The sequence below is a fragment of the Phaethon lepturus genome, unplaced genomic scaffold (assembly GCF_000687285.1).
Source record: "Phaethon lepturus isolate BGI_N335 unplaced genomic scaffold, ASM68728v1 scaffold10373, whole genome shotgun sequence".
Lineage (NCBI taxonomy): Eukaryota > Metazoa > Chordata > Aves > Phaethontiformes > Phaethontidae > Phaethon > Phaethon lepturus.
Window position 1 is genome coordinate 19,451 of NW_010531220.1, and position 18,635 is coordinate 38,085.

Sequence of the window (18,635 nt, forward strand, 5' to 3'; positions counted from 1 at the left end):
TTCCCTAATGTCAGGACACCTGACTTTTGTTTGTTTGTATGTATGCTTTTAGGCAATTGTTTTTATAAGTAAATTAAAATTTTTAGCAGTGGGGAAAGCTGTACAACAGATGGATCTGGAGAAGACGGTCCCTTAGCTGCATGCCAGGCCAGCCGGGCTAAATGAATCAGCCAGAGGGGCTGCACAGCTTGCCCACCATCTCACCTCAGCTGCAGGGCCAGGAGCTCAGCCATGGTCTGGTATGTCCTCTCATTGCTTTAATTAGGAAAGGAGGAGTGATAAATGGGTATTTCTTTTAGTCTTGCTGAAGTATCCCTGGCCTCTGGATGGGGCGGTGACAGGGCTGTGCTAGGGATATAGTCAGGGAGGTGGTTTGGGGTCCCTGAAGCTTTGCAGGCTCAGAAGATAAAAGTACAAACAAGAGGAAAGGGATCCCAGAGCCAGGTGATAATGCATACGTGGCTCGTTTGTTCCAGCTTTTCCCTTTCTCTCCTGTGACAAATATCACGGGGAGCCTGGCAAGAGGCTGCTCTATGGATGTGTGCTGTCTTTGTAGATCATGAGCCCCCTCCCGTGGCATCCAGTGCCTCACAAAGGTGTTAACACCCGTGCAAAGCGGGTTTAAAATGCTGCCACATCAGATCAGAGGGGCTTTACACCCCTCTGGCACAGGGGTAGTGGAAACGCACAGTGCAAAGCCTCCGGGAGCTTTACTGTACTTAGGCATCTTCATATATGTATATATAAAACAACAAGGTCCTGTCCCTGTGTCATCCTGACAGGACACCAAAGCAGGAGGTGTGTCAGAGAGGCTCTGCCAGAAGCCGCCATGGTATCTAAGGGCTGATTTTCTTTTTTTCAATTGAAACTGGTGACCATATGGGGCTGCGGTACAGCCCTGTGGCCTGGACCTGGCCTGGTGAAGTGTCAAAGCTGCAATGAGAAGGAGAAACAAGGGAACCCCAAAGTGAGCGTAGCCCCAGAAGCTTCAGGGGAGTGAGTGGTGTGCATGAGGCAAAGTTTGGAGAGGCAATTCATATAGGCAACCTGGTTTGCTTTCTCTACTTCCTTGTAGGGCCCAAGTGATATTTGCAGTGTATAATCTTTGGCTGTTCAGGATATCAATATTGGTACTGTCATATACAAACAAAGGTGAGACCTAGCTAGAGACTGCAGCCTGTTGCTAACTGAATGCTTTAGCTGGATGGTTATATGACACTATAGCCTCAGGATTGTACAAAAGCCCTTCACAAAAACAGAGCTGGCATCTCAGCGTTACTCTAGCACTTCAGGATGCGCAGTGTGAAAACAGCCTTCACGCCATACCCATTAAACCCCCACCTCCTGGCTGAGTGCTGCCTCTGCCTCCACCCCAGAAATGACTCTCAGGAGGGGGAGCAGCTGCTCTGTGCCAGGGGCTGACCCCCGGTGTGGCAGCAAGGGTGGGTTCCCGCAAGGACCAGCCTAGATGTAGAAGGGATGCAACCTGAATGTTGTCTCCAGCTTTTTTTTTTTCTTTTCTTTTTTCTTTTTCTTTTTTTTTTTTTCTTCTTCCCAGGGCTGCTTTTGAGTTTTCCTGTTTTCAGGAATATAGGGATTTAGTGCCTTTAGGAACTGGTGGCATTTCAGGTCTGGCAGTAAAGGGGTAACTGGCCATCCTGCAAAGAGCTCCTTCTCCCAGCTGCTTTCCTCCTTCAAAGAAATGCAACCCTATCTGCTGGTCCAAGATGAGATGGAGTGCATATATGCTAATTACATATATAAAAATAAATAATAATGACCAACAAATATAGATGTTTATATACATATATGTAGTATGTATATAAATACATAAAAATACACATACATGCCCTCATTTTACTTCATACTTAGTTCTGGAGTGGGAATGCACTAGTCTTTCAACATTGTTCTATGCTAGTGTGCCTCAGGAAATTATGGGAACTGGAAGAAGAATTTGGGTTGGGGTGGACTACGACAACTTTTTGCTTGACTCCAGGACTACCCCAGTCCTTAACAACTGTCTCTGTTCAACAAAATAACCCACAAAGCAGAGCAGTTGCTCTCTGTAAACTCGTCAATGACAACGCATACCCTGTGGCTACCAGTAGCCCTCCAAACCCCTTGTGTCGCCACTGGTGTCACTGGGGTGCTCCACAGGCACAGCACAGCGGTGTTTGCGAAGCCCAACAGAATTACAGGGCAACAGGCTGCAGCCAGGTTTTCCAGGCAGGGGGACATTCAGAGGTAGAAATTTAGTTTTAGTCTGAACTTAATGGCAAAGTCCTCTCCCTCTCTCTGCAATCTGGAAATATTGGGGAACTACAAGTTCAGAGGAACCAATAAAAGGGACTAGTAACTGCGGTGAAACTGTCAAAGCTATTTGTTTCCTCTCCTGGCTCCCAGGGCTTGTAGGGTTTGCAGCTCTGGGGCACTTTCACTAATGGCCTGGCCTCAGGCTGTGGCCCTCTGAATTACATCTGAGGACTTCTCTACGAATCCCAGATTTCTGGCACCTTTGACACCATAGCCCCAGACAGGACTCTTGGGGTCTCCAAGTCCCCTGGTGTAAAACCAGGATTTTTGTTTAGAGGGACCAGAGCTCCCAGGACTTTCTGGCTACGCTATAAAAGCCTGGTGCCTCTGGTCTGGCGATCTTCCCCAGATCTGTTTAAACACAGGGTCCAAGGGTCTCCACTTCTGAGACCCACAGCTAGGATATCTTGTATTTTGAGTTTCTGCAAGTGAATTAAGATGGAGCTGGACTTTACATTTCCACTGTCCAAGAGCTGCTGGAACTAGATTCCCTGAATCTGTGGCAGACCCACAGGGCAGATCTCTTGATGAAACCAATTTCTAGGTCTGGATTCAAGCTGCCAGATGGATGGAGCCTGGTGCTCGGAAAAGCTGCACCTCCAGCCCATACCCTGGAGGCTGGCTGCCCACTGCCCCTCCACCTTGTTCTCCAAAGCTCTGCATTACTCTTGCTCTTCCTTGCCAGCAAGGAAGCTGCTTTGGAATAGGTGAAAATGTGTCACGAGCTGAGATATTTTAATGAGAATAGGCTTAACAAACCGGCATTTGCTGACAACATGTTGTTTTATCAGAAACCACTGATCAGCAGTATTTTGCAGTTTGACTCAATGTGTCAAAGTCAATATTGAATATCAGGGATTTTGCTTGGAAGTCGACAACTATTTATGATATTAGAGCAATTCCTTTCTTTCTGTTCCTAGCCAAACTAGGATTTACTGTCCTGAAGATCTTGGACATACAGGTTTTAGTACACACTCTTGGGATCCTGTGAGTAATGTTGGGTACGATCTCACAAGAAGGCATTGCTGCCTTCGGGGAAGTGCAATGGAAAGTAATAAGAATAATCTCAGCTCCTGTAGCCTTCATCGCTTGAGATCCAAAAGTACTTTAAATGAGAAATGAAAAATGAGACCACCAAAAAAATTCCTGAATTGCAGTTGACAATTCTCCCTTCATCCTGGCTTTAGCATTTATTGTAAGGATCAAGTTTTTCTAAAGGAATGTTTTTTTGGATGCTTCTGGGTTGGAAGTGTACAACTCCAAACATCTTGAATGGCAATCTCTTTGGTGTCACACATGGGGTTTCCCATGTTACTTCTAGGTAAATTTTGTTTTGCTTTTCTATAAGTAGCGATAACAGGAACATAAAAGTCCTTTATCAAGGATCAGAGTGAGGAAAAAGGGAAGGGACAAGGGACAGGCAATTACAAGGAAGGAGACTCATGGTAAGGTTTTCTGGGTACTCATCCATCCTTTCCAGTGGCCTGAGCAGAGCCAGCTTTTGACTCCTCTTGGCTCCAATGGCTGTGGCATGCCAAAAACACCTCTTGGTCCCTCTTGCTTCCACATTAGTTCCCCGTCTCATTTCACGAGCAAGGCTGGCGTTCTCATGGGGTCCCTTGGTGACGAAACCAAAATGCTTTCCAAAGTGCTTTTGGAAAATTTTTCCAAAATGCTGCATACCGGTGGAAATCACGGGGTCCCTTGGTGACGAAACCCTGTTTTCCAAAATGCTGCATACCGGTGGAAATCAAGAGGTCCCAAGGCTCCTGAGGGATGCTGGCAGTTTGCAAAATGTGGCCCATCAGTGCCCGTAGTGCTGTGGCTTTGCCCTGGACCAGCTCACAGGGCACGTCTCCCCCTCTCCCCCCTGCTGCATCCACTTCATGGCTTCTTTGCCTCCCCTCACACCTTGGTGTTTCAGGTGTCGAGCAGCCTTCTCTGCCATTTCTGCTGTCTGTAACACCTTTAAGAGGGCTTGAGCAGGTCTGGCGAGCTCTGGCACTCTGCTTCAGGATTTGCTATAATGGTGCCACAACGAGCAGAGGCAGTGCAACGAGTTTCTCCTACTTTGCCCTTGCTGCATGGGCTGCAAGACTGAAACATGCACCCATGACAACCTTTCCTAAGGGATGGGCAGGTTTGTGTTTTAAAGCTTTATCTCATGTCATACATTATATCTGGGAAGATTGGCAGCAAAGTGGGTGGCTGTATCCAAAGTGCAGGTGTAGTTTAAGGTGGTCTCCCTCTAGTTCAGATGCCCTTTTTGGGATTCTCAGTATTCTAGAAGAAGGAATCACACAATTTCTGCCTAAAAAAGGAAAAATAATATTCCCCCCCCCCACTTACGGTATGTTTTAAGAAACCTTTGTGATTTGGCTTTTGTGGTGTTTACATCTGGCATCGAAAGAACTTAAGACTGTCTCTTGATGTGAGACTTTGAGTAACCCATGGGATTTCAGCACTGGCGTGGTGTTTGGCAGCTGCCTTCAGGAGACAGTGCAGACTCTGCCTGCCTGTTCTGTGTTTTCCCTTTAAGGACATGATGCAGGAAAAGAACAGGTACTGGGTGAGGTGCATGAGAGAGCCTAGGGAATGGGGAAGTCCTTCCACCCTTGGAAATAAAAATTCTCCTCACTTTTAAAATTTTGAAATTCAATATAACAATCTGCCAATGCACAAAATGCAGAGTTGATTAAGGCGAAAAATCATTATTACATCAAATTATTACAGCAAATAATGGGAAATGCCGAGGATGTGCTAACAATCTGCCAATGCACAAAATGCAGAGTTGATTAAGGCTGTGTAGAAAACATCAAATTATTACAGCAAATAATGGGAAATGCTGAGGATGTGCTTCTCCAAACCATCCAAGTGAAGTTAAACGTGTTTCTCATGGATATTGATGGATTGGAGGTATTGAAATGCCTAGCTTTTGGCAATTGCAGTCTTTAATAGCATGAGGACATTAATGTGCTGTTAATTCCTGCTTGGAAATGAAAACTGGAAGTGAAGTATTAAGAAAGGAAGGAAGGGATTGCAGCATGGATTACTGAATTGTTCCAGTGTGATTTAATGGGCAAAAGGAGTGTTCTTCTGGGTGCAGCGTCCTGCTGTCTGTCTAAACCTAGTCTTGCACTTCAGGAGGCAAAGCTGCTTTCAACCATGCCGAAATCCCTTTGGGGGGGCCACACGCACGCAGCGACACGTCCCTTGCTTTGGATGATCTCGCTCTGCGCCTGGATCCGGTTCCGAGACGGGGCAGACGACAGTTGGAAGGGGGAAATGGTGCACATCTTGTAAGCTTTGAAACCCTCGTTTCAAAGGGAGCATGCACGGTGCGACAGCTGTGGCAACTGAACCCTCCAGGTGGTGAGGATATTTCTGTCTCTGGCAGGGAGGGCCTGTCTCATCCCTCTAAACGCATCCAAGTGGGATGCTGGGGGCGAGTGAGATCCTGGCAGGGGAACGGTGGCTCCAGCCCGACTCCGCAAGCCAGGCTCGCAGAGAGCAATGGCCGTGCCAAGCCTCTATGCCCTGGCATTTAGAAGTTGGCACTGGGCAATGCCAGACTGACCTGCTGTCTCGCTTAATGGCTTTTGCGTGTGTGACACTGACTCCCGCAGCTCTGCACGTGTGTGCCAGCCCGACTAAGCAGGTCAGACTCAGTCCTGCTCCCTCTTGCCCAGCCGTTGCCTTCATCCTCCCTCGCTCATCGTGCCGAGGACCTGAGGGGACTCTGCTTACGAGGAGGGATGAGCACAGCTGAACTTCTGCTGCAGCAGAGGAAGTCCCAAGGGGTGATCAGATAACCATCTACAAGCGTTTTCAGGGTGGAAACGGTGAGTCGAGAGGGAGAAATTGTTCAGGCTGAATGAAGGATATATTATTAAAGTAACAGGACAGCTGAGCAAAGGGAAAATTTAGGCTGAGTTTAGGGAAACGTTTCTAAGTGTGAGCCTTGGAGCTGTCTCCTAGCAGTGGTAATCTTATTGTTTGAATCGTTTCAGAGCAGGTAGTGTGCTAAAGCAGATGCCGTAGACAGCAATCCTGAAGTGACTGGGGGAAGGGCAAGACTATTAAGCAGAGGATTTTAAATTGTAATTTCTATGAATCACTTGGTGTTGGTCTCAACAGAAGCTTGCAGGCTGTGGCTGTATCAGCTATCACCAGTGATATGTAAAATATGTGTGGGTGGGAGGAAGTGGGAAGGACACTAGGAACTTACCCTTGGGCAAGCTTACAATAATGAGACATAGTTCTTCATCTGTTGGGAATGATATGGGTCTAATTGATGATCAAAGCGTTCTTTGTACTGCCTTAAGTGTAGGGAGAAAATTGCTCTTCTCCTGTGCATGGGGCAGAAAAAGGGGAAGCACTTTTTCACCCTATTCTTGGGTAGACCTGTTGAATAGACAGAGGTGAACTAGCTGTCAGAGATGGGAAGGAATGAATATGTAATATATGGGATGAGTATGACGCTGCCCAAGTTAGGGATGAGTTTGTACCTGGTTTAGTGAAGAAAGAACAGCTTGAAACAAATAGAGAATAGAAGTAAGCGTATGTGCTACTTTCCTCCCAGTGTCCATGAAAGGAAAGCTAACAGTGAAGTAATGAGAGCTTCAAGGGCTTTGAAGGCTTTGGTTGGGGGTGTGTGATGCATTCCCCAAAAGAAAAGGTCTGACTTGGGGGAAATAAGAGAAAAGAAGGAGCATTTTATAAATTAGATTAGATAGAAACCAGTCTGTGGGGCATTGCAGGCAAGGACAAAGGTACATGTTGCAGGGGGAGGGTGCGGTTGTGAAGAGTGGAAGGCAGACCTGCCCAAAATGCCTTGGAGAAATGTTTCTACCACTGTCATAGAAATGTTTATGTATCAGAAGGAAATATAAGTGATGTTCAAAGCTGGTTAAAATAAACTAAACTGCACCAGTTTTCATCTAAAACTACTGAAATGCCCTTGGTGGGGTGTTGACTTAGAACGACTGTAATGAACCACTTTGGTCGGGGTGCTGGATTGCTCTTGCATTCATCACTGCGCACAGCACTTTCCAATGTCTCTAGTCTCTGCCATCTTCCTACTTTGAATGTATGGAGATTTTCCTGCAGCATCATTCATTCTGTTTATCAGCACCTGAAGTGTGCAGGCGCTTCCAAGACGCATCCATTGTACCCCACATCCATCCCTCTTTTCTTTTTCTCTGTTTATGAAATTTCTGCAACAACAGGGCTGTGAGCCAGAAGATTTATGGGCACTTATGTCACCTACCTGGTAAGCAGTAATATGGGGAGCAGCAGCACAAGTGTTATCAGTGTACAAATAGCCTGGGCTGAAGGTGTGGTAAGACAACGGTTAAAGCAGTTGGACCATGAGGAATGCATCTTCAGAGTTATACAGTATGCAGTGTGTCTAGACTGAGGCAACGGCACTAACCTTGAGAACAGGAAGCTCTCCTAGGCTGAAACTGGGTTGCCAAAAATCAGGGAGTTGGAGAAGCTTGGGTGTAAATTAAGGCATGATTTACAGCCTTAAGCCCCAGCTCTTAGGAGTAACAGTTTATGGGGTTGTGATCGGTCCTGTCCCTTTCTCCACACAGGACTTCTTGGTTCCTGCAGTTTACCTGTAAGGCAGGTGGTAGACAGAAAGATTAAATATGCACCAGCCTTCTGCAGTTGGTAAATACAGAAATAGTGGTGTTCTTTGGTCTGGACATACAGGTTTTTCCTTGGCAGACAGCCCAGTAGCATGTCTAGGGCAATGTTAACTTCCCTACAGCTTCTTCTACTGCATTTGCTCTTTCCTGGTGGTGCGTTGGGATACCAGGCACAAAGCATCTTCCAGCTTTGTAGAGTATCTCATAGGTGAGATGGATTTCTTCCTACCCCCAACTAAGGAAGGCCTGAAACACAAGGACTGCTTTTTGATTTGTCTGATACTGCTCAAATTGTCTGAGGGATAAAGCCAGTGTGAATTAAGATGCTGTCAAAGATGAGCAAATGCTGAAGGATATGGTAACATTGATGGCTGACACTGGGGCTGGCAGGACATCTGTCTGTAGGTAGTAGTGGGGCTGAGGGTGGTGGTGAGTCCTGGAACTGGGCTAGGGATCAGGGATGACAGCAGGGCTGGGAATTAGCACTGCAGTTGGCACAGATGCAAAATTACCTTGCTGAATTTAAATTCTGTCTCTTGAAGTCCCCCAACCGGTGCTGGGACCTCATCAGAGCTCCCAGTGAGCAGAGCCCAGAAAGCACTGGGGTATGAACTTCCCCATGGCCCTCCAGGGTAGTACAGGTGGGAGAGGCTGAAGACAGGTAATGCTCTTCCTCCTCCAAAATGGAGCCAATGTCCCTGCGAGGTTCCCTTTGCTGGTTCAGCCTCCTGTCCCAAGCATTGCCTTCTTCCTAGTTAGGAAATCTGCCTTCAAGGCAGCTTTTTGTCTGGGACTGCAGTATTACAGGACTTCCTTTTCTCTTGCTGCCTTGAGCTTGGAGATGGGGTTTTGGGGGCCTGCATGGAGGTACCAGCATTGGCATGTGACACAACTGCCCCCAAACTCCTGGCATCAGCCCGTGTCCTGCCTCAGTTTCTTTATCTGACCCGAAGATTGCCTAGCTTTGCTGTACGCAGCCCGAGTAGGACTTTATTTACAGTTAGCCTGGTTGAATGCACAGTGACCTATTTGTGTACTTTCTCTATTTTGAAATATCATCTAGAAATATCTCTAAATGCTGAGCTGTATTTTGCCTGTGCAGCCTAATAATTTTCTATTAATACTTATCTTAGATCTGATCCACATAAAAATGCTGTGTCAAATAAGGTTCTCATGATATTTTTAAGCAATCTAACCTTTGGTTCTGGCCAAATTCCAGTCTGAATAATTACTGTCTGACTACCTACATTCCTCTTGCATTTTCAATTGGAGAAGTTAGCTTTCCCTTCCCGTTTTAACAGTGATTGTGTAACATTGCTCTGCAGCACTAAGTAGATGTTGTAGATTAATGCAGCAGTGGATATGTTTTATTGGTAAGTAAAACGAGATTATAGAGTTATAATGGTTTTACAGGCATGTTTATACCTAAATATAGATACGTCTGTAAAACCACTTTGTCTAATGGCTCTGTCATATATTATATTCCAGGGAGTAAGGGACAATATAATAGTGTGGAGTGATGTGTAAAGGATTTTACTTGCCAGACGAGTTTGGGATTTACTAAATTGTTTTTGAGTGGCAAAATCACAGAAAAGACTCCAAACGCTGTGTTGCCCCACACAACCACCAAGGGAAAAACCTGCTCGTGTAAAACACTTTGTAATAAAATATAATGGCACATTTTTAAAAGCATTCTTGACTGGTGAAATTAGACGCTAGCAATATTAGAGTTACTTGAAACAACTAAGGGCAAATGCCCTGTTTTACAACTGCAGCGCTGTGAGGTGCATGTGAATTTCTTCATGTGTATTTGCATATGTTCCCAGGGAAAAAGAAGACAACTTGGGAGGAGGTCCACAGGCTGCCTCCAGTGCTTCCTTGATTGGGTGCCTCACACTTTTGCATTCGAACAGTGTAGAAATTAATGGATAAAACTTGCTGCCATGTATGCAGAAACACATTTTCACAATAGGTCTGGGGTCACCTTAATCTGGTAATAAGTCTGTGCTGGTTCATCTGTGCCTCTCCTGAAGGTGTGCCATTACAAAAGGGGCTTGTAGTGAGCCAGACCGGAGGAGGAAAGAGAGGTGGGGTTGGTGCTGGAACATCTGCCTGTTTCTCCAATAGCCAGCACTTGCATCTGAGCAGAAGTGTGGATAGTGGCTGCTGTTTGTGAACAGAAGTCACCCCCAAGGAGGGTAGGGAAGGGACTGTAAGCACCGTGAGCACCCCTTTTGCAGTCTTTGAGCAGCTCATCTCTGTGCTGTGAACCTGCTGCTGCCTGGTGGGAGTGTGCTGGGGCTGAACGGTGGAGGCCACCCCTCAGCTAATGGGGTGCTGCCAGCCCTGAGTCAGGTGTAATTTACTGGAGTTCCTCTGCCTTATCACATTCCTGGGTCCCATCCTACCAGGCAGCCCAGCCTGGACCTGGCACCTGCTGTTATCTCAGGAGGACACTGGTCCCAGGCACACAAACTGCCCATGGAGCACCTGAAAAACATCGTGACCATGACAGAAGTGTTCTGAGTGAGCAAGAGGTGGAGGAAGAGGTGTTTTGGGTAGTACACCGCAGACTACCTAAGAATTGCTCTGCTTGAACCAGGAGAGGGCTTATGGCTGAGTATCAAAATTGGAGATGCCAGGTTGTCTTTTGAGGCACTGACGACCTCCTCTTCACATTAGCATCTTCCTAGCCCTTGCTGCTCCCTGCATAGCTGGCCAAAGCCTGTAGAAGGAATCCCATCATCTTGTGCTGAACGGAAAAATCTCCCTTAGGGGCACATCCCATGAGCTAGACACCCAGCAGATTGGCACCTAAGTGCTCTTCAGGATCTTAGGCTTTTTTCTGCTGCTTGGAGGAAGATGCTAAAGATTTATTGGCTTTGATGCAGGCGAAAAGAAGGGAATGGGTTTCTTGGCTGGCATTTTTTCCGATGGGAGAGGTCTGTGTTTGGGTGTGAAGGCAGACAGCTGCCACAATTGCCTGCATAGCTCCTGCATCGCTGCTATCCGAGCCCGGGGTTGGAAGGCCCTGTAAAGTATTCCTCGTGGGAGAAGGGCTGGGAAGAAACTACACTCTGGTCCCTGGGCATCACAGCTAGCCATTGCCTAACCAAGCGTAATATACTGTGTGAGACTATGCAGAGGGATCGCAGGAGACATATTTTAAAGAGAACAAATATAGCATTAAAGTGAGTGAGCAAGAGAGTGAGAGACAGAGAGCATATAGAGTGCATTAAAGTTAATAAAGCATTGCAGGAGTGGGGACTGCATTTCACTGTGATGGAATCTAATTTAGTGAGTCGTAATTGGAGGATAACAGTCCTGCTGGAATGAAGTTAGCTGTTCATTTTGCCAAACTCTCAAAGTCTCTTGGTTCTCCTTGTGAGCATGTCTCAGAAAGTGGATCCGTCAGAGAGTTTAGAATCGATTGGCGCTTCGCACTCGCGGTCCCTTTCAGCTTCCTAAGTGGATTTGGTTCCTCCGGTGCATATTTATGATCTATTTTATTATCTGCTTATTTATCTGGTACAATAAATCCAGGATACATCCTCTCTGCTTAGCATAGCAATGAGGGAGCATGTGCTGAGCCTACACATTCTCCTGGGCAGGGCAAGGTGGGGGCCCTTGCACCCTTTCCCTATGGGTGGCTGGTGCCAGGCAAGGCTGTTTTGTGGACTTCCAGCCTCCCCAAAGTCTTGCCAGCCTTGTTCCTGCTGCCGCTGTCTTTCTGTTCATTTGACAGAAGCATATGTAGCAGTGGACAGTATGGAAGTGTCCCATTCCTGGACCCTCAAGACCAGAGGTGTAGTGCAAACAAGTGCAGGGCTGGCGTATTTATTCCAAGTGTGCTTAGCTGCCGAAGAACAGACTTATGGGCATGAAGAACTGAGCAGGACCTTTTGTGCTGAGGGAAATGTGCTTTAGTTTGAAATGCCTGAAATCTCCTTGAGACAGCAGCATGGCCCTGGGTTGGCACACCGAGCAGTGCTGCCTCCCACAGGGGTGGTGGGCGGCTGGCGGGACGCTGCTCTGTTGTTGTCCCCGGACCAGGGAGGGGTTCTGATATTTACACTGCATAGGTGCTGCAAGGATTAATTTGTTAGAGTTTGTAAAGCGCCTTGAGGATGAGAAGTGCTGTGGAAATGCGAACTATTATTAAAACTAGACTGAAATAAAGAGCGAGCAAGGAACAATCCTGCAGGGAGCAGTCCTGCTCGGGCAGGGGCTCGAGAGATGACGTTATCGAGTTTTTCCATTTCTGCTGTTATGATTACAAAATAAAGTGGACATGTTCCGAGAAAAAATTGGTGAAACATCCCTGGCTGTAGTAGCTGAGGGTGAGCCTTTGTAAGCAATGTGGGTCTTTCTGCTTCTGGGCAAAAGTAGCAGCCATATGGGCTTGGAGGGAATGTCTTCCCCACACTACACTGATCTAGTTTTGGCCACGACCACCATGAAATTTTTATTCCTTGCTATTTAAAAAGAAATGAACCTTGTATGGGTGAAAGACATATGGCTGCCTGTACTACAGACTGGAGCTGTGTGTGTCCTGGTGGTAGGAAGGTTGCATGCAATGGATACACACAGACACATACATCCAATGCCCTTGCCCATTTGTCCTCACTTTATTCTGGAGGGTCTGTGCTGAGAAAGCAAAAGGGAGTCCTTATCCTGGTCCCTTCAGCCTCCCTGCCTATACCTCCAGCAGAAGGCCAAACTGATTACAAGCACCAGTAATTCCTTTGTGTTGAGGGTAAGCACTCGGACATGGGCTCCACATAAGCAATTAGTTTCACGAAGACAATCAATCAGCCATCAAAGGACAATTCTCTATCACGTTTGACTTGGGTCTCAGAGTGACATGGGACCTGAGAGATGACATCATCCCATCTTCTGCTGACAGTTGTTCTCTGAAGTGACTCCAAATTCTGCAGTAGAGGCTGGACTGGCCTGACACCTCCCCACCCCCTGACTTCAACAGAGCCCTGAATGTAGCCAAAGGATTGGGCGTCAGGCAAGAAGGGACTGGTGGGAGGAGAGCTCGTGGCTGAGGAATATCAATGGATCTGCCTTGAAGGTTGAGTGCATGATTGACTTGTCAATTAATCACTTTCCCTTTTTCTAACCTTCCCTCTTTCCTTTTTTTGCTTCCTTGCTCAGGGAGTGTAAGAGCCCAAGATGAGGCCCAGGGTGGAGTGCTACTCTCCAAGGTTTTGGCTGGTGCTGGCAGTCCTCGCGACAACAGGGAGCGGGGCCCATGCCCAGAAAAGCCACCCGAGCATTGGCATTGCGGTTATCCTGGTGGGGACCTCAGACGAAGTGGCCATCAAAGATGCCCACGAGAAAGATGACTTCCACCACCTCTCAGTGGTGCCTCGGGTGGAGCTGGTGGCCATGAATGAGACAGATCCCAAGAGCATCATCACACGCATCTGTGACCTCATGTCAGACCGGAAGATTCAAGGGGTGGTATTCGCTGATGATACAGACCAGGAAGCCATTGCCCAGATCCTGGACTTCATCTCTGCCCAGACTCTCACTCCCATCCTGGGCATCCATGGAGGCTCCTCCATGATCATGGCAGATAAGGTAAATTTGAGTTTCCTTCTATCGCAGGCCTGTAGATCGAAACTTGAAACAGAAAGAAATATCTTATTCTGTGATCCTCAGGTGTAGTCTCATGGGGACGAAGGGTTGGGGGATTAGAGAGTCTCAGATTCAAAGAGAGATTAAAAGCACTAACTGTATGTAGCACTGCTGAGAAGAACCTATTAATCATGTGGAATTATCTGCAACAGAGAAAAACCGAGGAGGGAAAGGAGCAGGTAGAAGAAAGCTGCAAAAGAATCAGCCCTTTTCTTCCTCCTTGAGAAGGGTAAAGAGCCCCTGACAATTGTGATTTTTTTAAAAAGGTTTTATTTTTGCCTGTGTTTTACTTTAGAAGAACCGAGGATCCTAGCTTGGGTTTTTTCTGCATGCACCAGGAAGACATTGTGGTATTTTCAGGGGCATTTAATACAGCTCTTACATCTTAATTGGAAAATAATTGAATCTTTAATAAAGGCATAATCTCTCAGAAGTGTTCATTAGCTCCTGAAGTTAAATAGGTGTAGCTAAAGCAACTAACCAGTCTGAACCAGTCCAGCTAAGTCCATCTTGTTTCCACTGTACTACTTTATTCCTTCATATCACTCACATTTCACTGTTTTCCAAGACCTCAGACAGTCTTCTAGGGAATTAGTACACAAACAAGCCTTCCCGCCACTGCTTATGAACAGGGCAAGCTGCAGAGAGAGCAGTATCTTTGCCCAACTGATAACTCTCAGTTTAGGGGAGCCTCTGTGGGGCACAGCTGGACCTGATACAAATCTTCCCTCCTGGGAGGAACAGGGGACCCAGCAATTCACTCCGGAGCATGCATTTGGCCAGCTGGTGTGGCTAACAGTGGCCTCTCAGCTGCTGTGGGCCAGTGGAAATATCCAAGAGAAGTGGGCTGCCCTTTTCCCTCTAAGGCTCAGTGCCAGAGAGAGTCAGGGACAACCCTTTGATTGAGAAGACCCTCTTAACCCTACTTTGTGCATCACAAAGAAGTAAACAGGGACATGAGCCAACTGCATTTTTCTTTTACAGGTCACTCTTAAGCAAATCTGAGACATTTAACTAGGCAGAATCAGGTCTCATTGAAGGAAGGGAGAGAATTGAGCTGGTCACTGTGGCAGCTTTCCCTCAGAAAGAAATCTAGTGGGCTAAGAAATCACTTTCTGTTTTGTTTACCCTGTAAATAAATAATCTAGTGCAGGTTATCATAGGTGAGTAGATGGGAATAAATTAATGACAAATTATTTTCTCACTCTGACCAACCGTTCAGTTGCCAAATAACATACAGTTAATATGCAGTGTTGTTTTCTCATATCAGCCTTTAAAACTAAAGTAGTAATTGAATAAAATAATCACAGGCATTTTTTTTCACTCTCTACTCGAATAGTTGCACATGTGATAAAGTCATTCTGCCCCATTCCACCCAGAATGAAGCTTTTTCTGTCTTGGAGGGCAGTTAGGCAACAATGCCGCATCGCGATGCTCACCTGCCTGCTGTGTTGCATGGTTATCAATGTCTGTGCAAAACAGGTCTGAAGCATTACTCGAGTGCTGCATTTCACACTTACAGTGGCATTTTACATTCTCTTTGAACAAGCATAAGTGTTACTGATGCCAGACCTCCTTAGCACTGGGAAGAGCTCCTTGTGACTTTGAACATGGCAGGCCAAATTCTGATTTCAGATTCCCGCAGTGTAAATCCAGCATAGCCCCATTGCCTTTGGCAGGATTAGATCAGATTTATGCTGCTGTAATTCAAAGAGGAATTTGGCCTATTGAACTTTGCAAAGATTTTTCTTTTTACCTATCTCTAGTCTCTCCTTGGGAAGGCAGCATCTCCTGTGACGGCCCTGTGTACCCCACCGGCTCATTTCTAAAGAGCTTTCTGGTGGGCAGGCAGCCCACGGGGAGCTCAAAGGTGGAAGCCTTATGAATGGAGACCTCTGTTTTATCAAACTCTCTTTTTTTTGTTAGTTTTTCAGACAGGAAAAGCAGGTTACATACAAAGGTCTGCAGTTTTAGGAAAGGCCAAGATTTCTTTTAAACATAAATTGAAAAAGGCTGATCTTTGCCGCTTCTGAGTCACAGGTGCATAATCTTTAATGGATAATATTTATTTGATGAATTGAATTAAAATATGGTAGAGAGTAAATACATTGATATTCTACTAAAAATACTGGTCAGCCTGGTCAGTCCTTAAACAATCTGTTTTCCGCAGACATCCTTAACAGAGGCTTTGCTTTTAGTGACTCGTAGTCACATTCTTTGCAGATGAGTTGCGTGGCTGGGGTTTGATCCTGCAAGCATGGATTGCTTCTTTCAGCAACCCCTCAACGCCCACAGCAGTCAGCTGTGATTGAACTTGCTCAGCATTTCACAGGTTCAGACCTGCACTTAGAGCTTCGTTATGCTCCCTGTGTGTTTGTGATCAGCAGCACCAACGCAAATCTAAAGAATACTACAAACCACTAACGCCTTGGTGTGACAGATAAGCCCCTCTTCTCTAGCGGTTAATGCAAAAAAACCCTCCTCAATTCAACTGCCTTCCCTGGAGTAGCATGTGAAATTCTGTTTCACCTTCAATGAAGGTTTAATAAGTGTGTCTGGGAGGAAATTTGGGTCCATGTGTAAAAAGGGCTTTGTAATATACTGTGAAGCTGGCAAATTGAGACACGAAGAAAAAAAGAAAAAAAGAGAGGACTTCAAGCCTGAATTTTTTTTTCTCATATATATATATATACACACACAGAGAGAAATATTGTATACTGTGCACCATAGGTTTAATATGCATCTGGAAGTTTGCTAGCTGCCAGCTGCAGGTCTAGGCACTGTTCCAAGCAGGGGGGAAGGAGCCCCCACCGGAGGACAATTCACCCCACCCACCCCAGGGTGCGGTGCAATGCCTGTGCCACAGTCCCGTGCCTCCCCACTGCTTACCGGCGAGGGCTGTACCCCGACTTGCTTGGGAAGCCTCAGGTTAAATGCCGTGAATCCTGCCCGTGGTGTGACGTAGCAGGCTGAGGTGTGTTGCTGTAAATGTAACAACCGCGTTTCTGTATTGGTTTGTTCAAACTCACGCTCATTAACACTGCATTTGATTAGATTTTTGTAGATAATGTTTATTTTTGCTTGGTTTACCAGTGTTTTCCCTTTTTCCTCTGAAAAATAAGTATATAGTCATTTGCATATGTTTTTGCTGTTTCTCTCCTCGGTGCTCGTGTCTCTAATCCCACCTGTTTAGCTGTTACAGAGCGTTACATTTAATCTCTGCCTCATTTGGCATCAGAAGAAAATGACCAGATGATCTGTGCGCACACCACGATCTGGGTTTAGTTCCCGGAAAACGGCGAAGCACAGACCCATGATGTGCCTCGCTTGAGCTCTGAAGAGACCGCTTTGCCGAGGGAAAGTCTCGTCGTAGCTGGTTCAGTCCCTTTAGCCTCTGACGAGCGTGCCAGCAGCGATGCCGAACCGCAGGAACGGCAGCAGTTGTTTTGCCAGGGCCGGGTGGCCCGGGAGCGGTGGCTGAGGAGGTCCAGTAGCTGCTTGCATTAGCTCCTCTTGGGGGAGCAAGCCCTGCAGCTGTGGGGCAGGGCAGAAGGGTGGCCGCGCTCTTTCAGCCCTACAGGGAACTGCCTGGTCCTTGTTTTGGTGCTGAGACCTTGAAAAGGGACTAGGACAATAGCATGTGCTCACCTGGACCCTGATGATCAAGGGAATAGTATGGCTGCTGTTCTGTGTTTAATCTGGAATAGACGGAGAGGAGAGAAAGGTGCACCACCACCAAAGCTAGGTTCTTGTGATCCAAGAACTCTGCTTGTTGAAGGTCTCTGATCTCTTCAGTTTGCCTGAAGTTGCCGCACTGATCTTTCTTTTTATGGCTGTGTGTGGCCTGATCGTAAGCGTTGGCTTGCGCTGTCCAGAGGACTGCAATGCACTCAGGGACCAGTGAGCATATCTGCTCCCATTCCAGTGTTTAAAATAATTTCTCCTTTCTCCCCAGTTGTTTTGAAAGCAGAAATCCAAACCTGTCACAGTGTGGAAATAGCTGACAGATGAGGATGTTCTGTGTTAGGAGACTGATGGTGGAAGGAAACCTTCAAGGCTGCAAACCAAGCTTCGTTTCGGATAAGCACGCAAACCAGTATCTTGTGTTTGCAGACCTGAGACTGGAAATCTGGACTGGGCTTTTCTTCATTATATTTTCAATATTACCTACTATTCCTTCTGCCCATAACTAGGAGGTAAAGGAGCAGTCACAGAAAAGGAAAAAACAATAACAATGTACATTTATAGGTATCAAGAGAAGAGAGAATTGTTCAGATTTTGGACACTTACTGTGTTGGAAAAGATTTATCTTCTTGCCTAAAAAATGACCACACCATTTGGCTGACTGTTCTGCTTTGTAACGATAGACTATTTTTTTTTTTTTTTTAAAATAACAGAGAAAGTCAACTTGGTGATAATGAAAGCAGAAAAGGTAAGAGCAGAAAATGCTTTGGGTTCTCTTGTAAGCATAGCTGGTGACCGACCATAATTTTTGGTGCAACTGTCCCTCACTATTTCTCCACAGTCACATTATTTTGCCAAAGCTTCTTGTCCTGTGTAGCTTTACAGTAACACAATGATGCACAGGCAGCACCCAGGAAAAATATTGGAAGAAGGGGATGATTATGTTTTCTCAGCTGAAAATCATTCTCCTCTGTCTCTCCATCCCTTGCTATTTTCTCAGGGCTTGGCCATGCAGAGTAGCCATAATGATGGAAATAAAATGATAAGAAGAATGATCCATTAAATTGGCCTGTGCCTATAATAAAATCTGTATAAAAACTGCATGAAACTAACCTGAAATCTAAAATCCGTGTTCCTTTCTAGGCCAGCTTCTCCTTCCTTTTCTCACACAGCATAGAGCTGACTTTCTGACTGCGATTCCCTCTACTACCTTGCTCTTTTTTCCCCATTCACACCAAAGCTGAAATTTCTCCTCCGCCTTTTCATCCCCACTTCATAAATCCATGTCCCCTTTTTTTTGTTTTCTGCCAAGGTTTCCAAGACATGTTGTCTCTT

At 46.2% G+C, this 18,635-nt stretch overlaps 1 protein-coding gene across 1 annotated transcript in view; it reads left to right on the forward strand.

Annotated features, from left to right (window-relative positions):
* Positions 1–13,128: 13,128 nt before the first annotated feature.
* The window catches only part of LOC104618783 (glutamate receptor ionotropic, NMDA 2B-like), a gene marked incomplete at its 3' end in the record, with an annotated part of 50,940 nt that continues 45,433 nt past the window's right edge, over positions 13,129–18,635 (forward strand). Inside the window, exon 1 of the mRNA XM_010284466.1 lies at positions 13,129–13,559. Within this exon, the coding sequence (XP_010282768.1) occupies positions 13,149–13,559 (411 nt within the window). The remainder of the gene's footprint in view (positions 13,560–18,635) is intronic.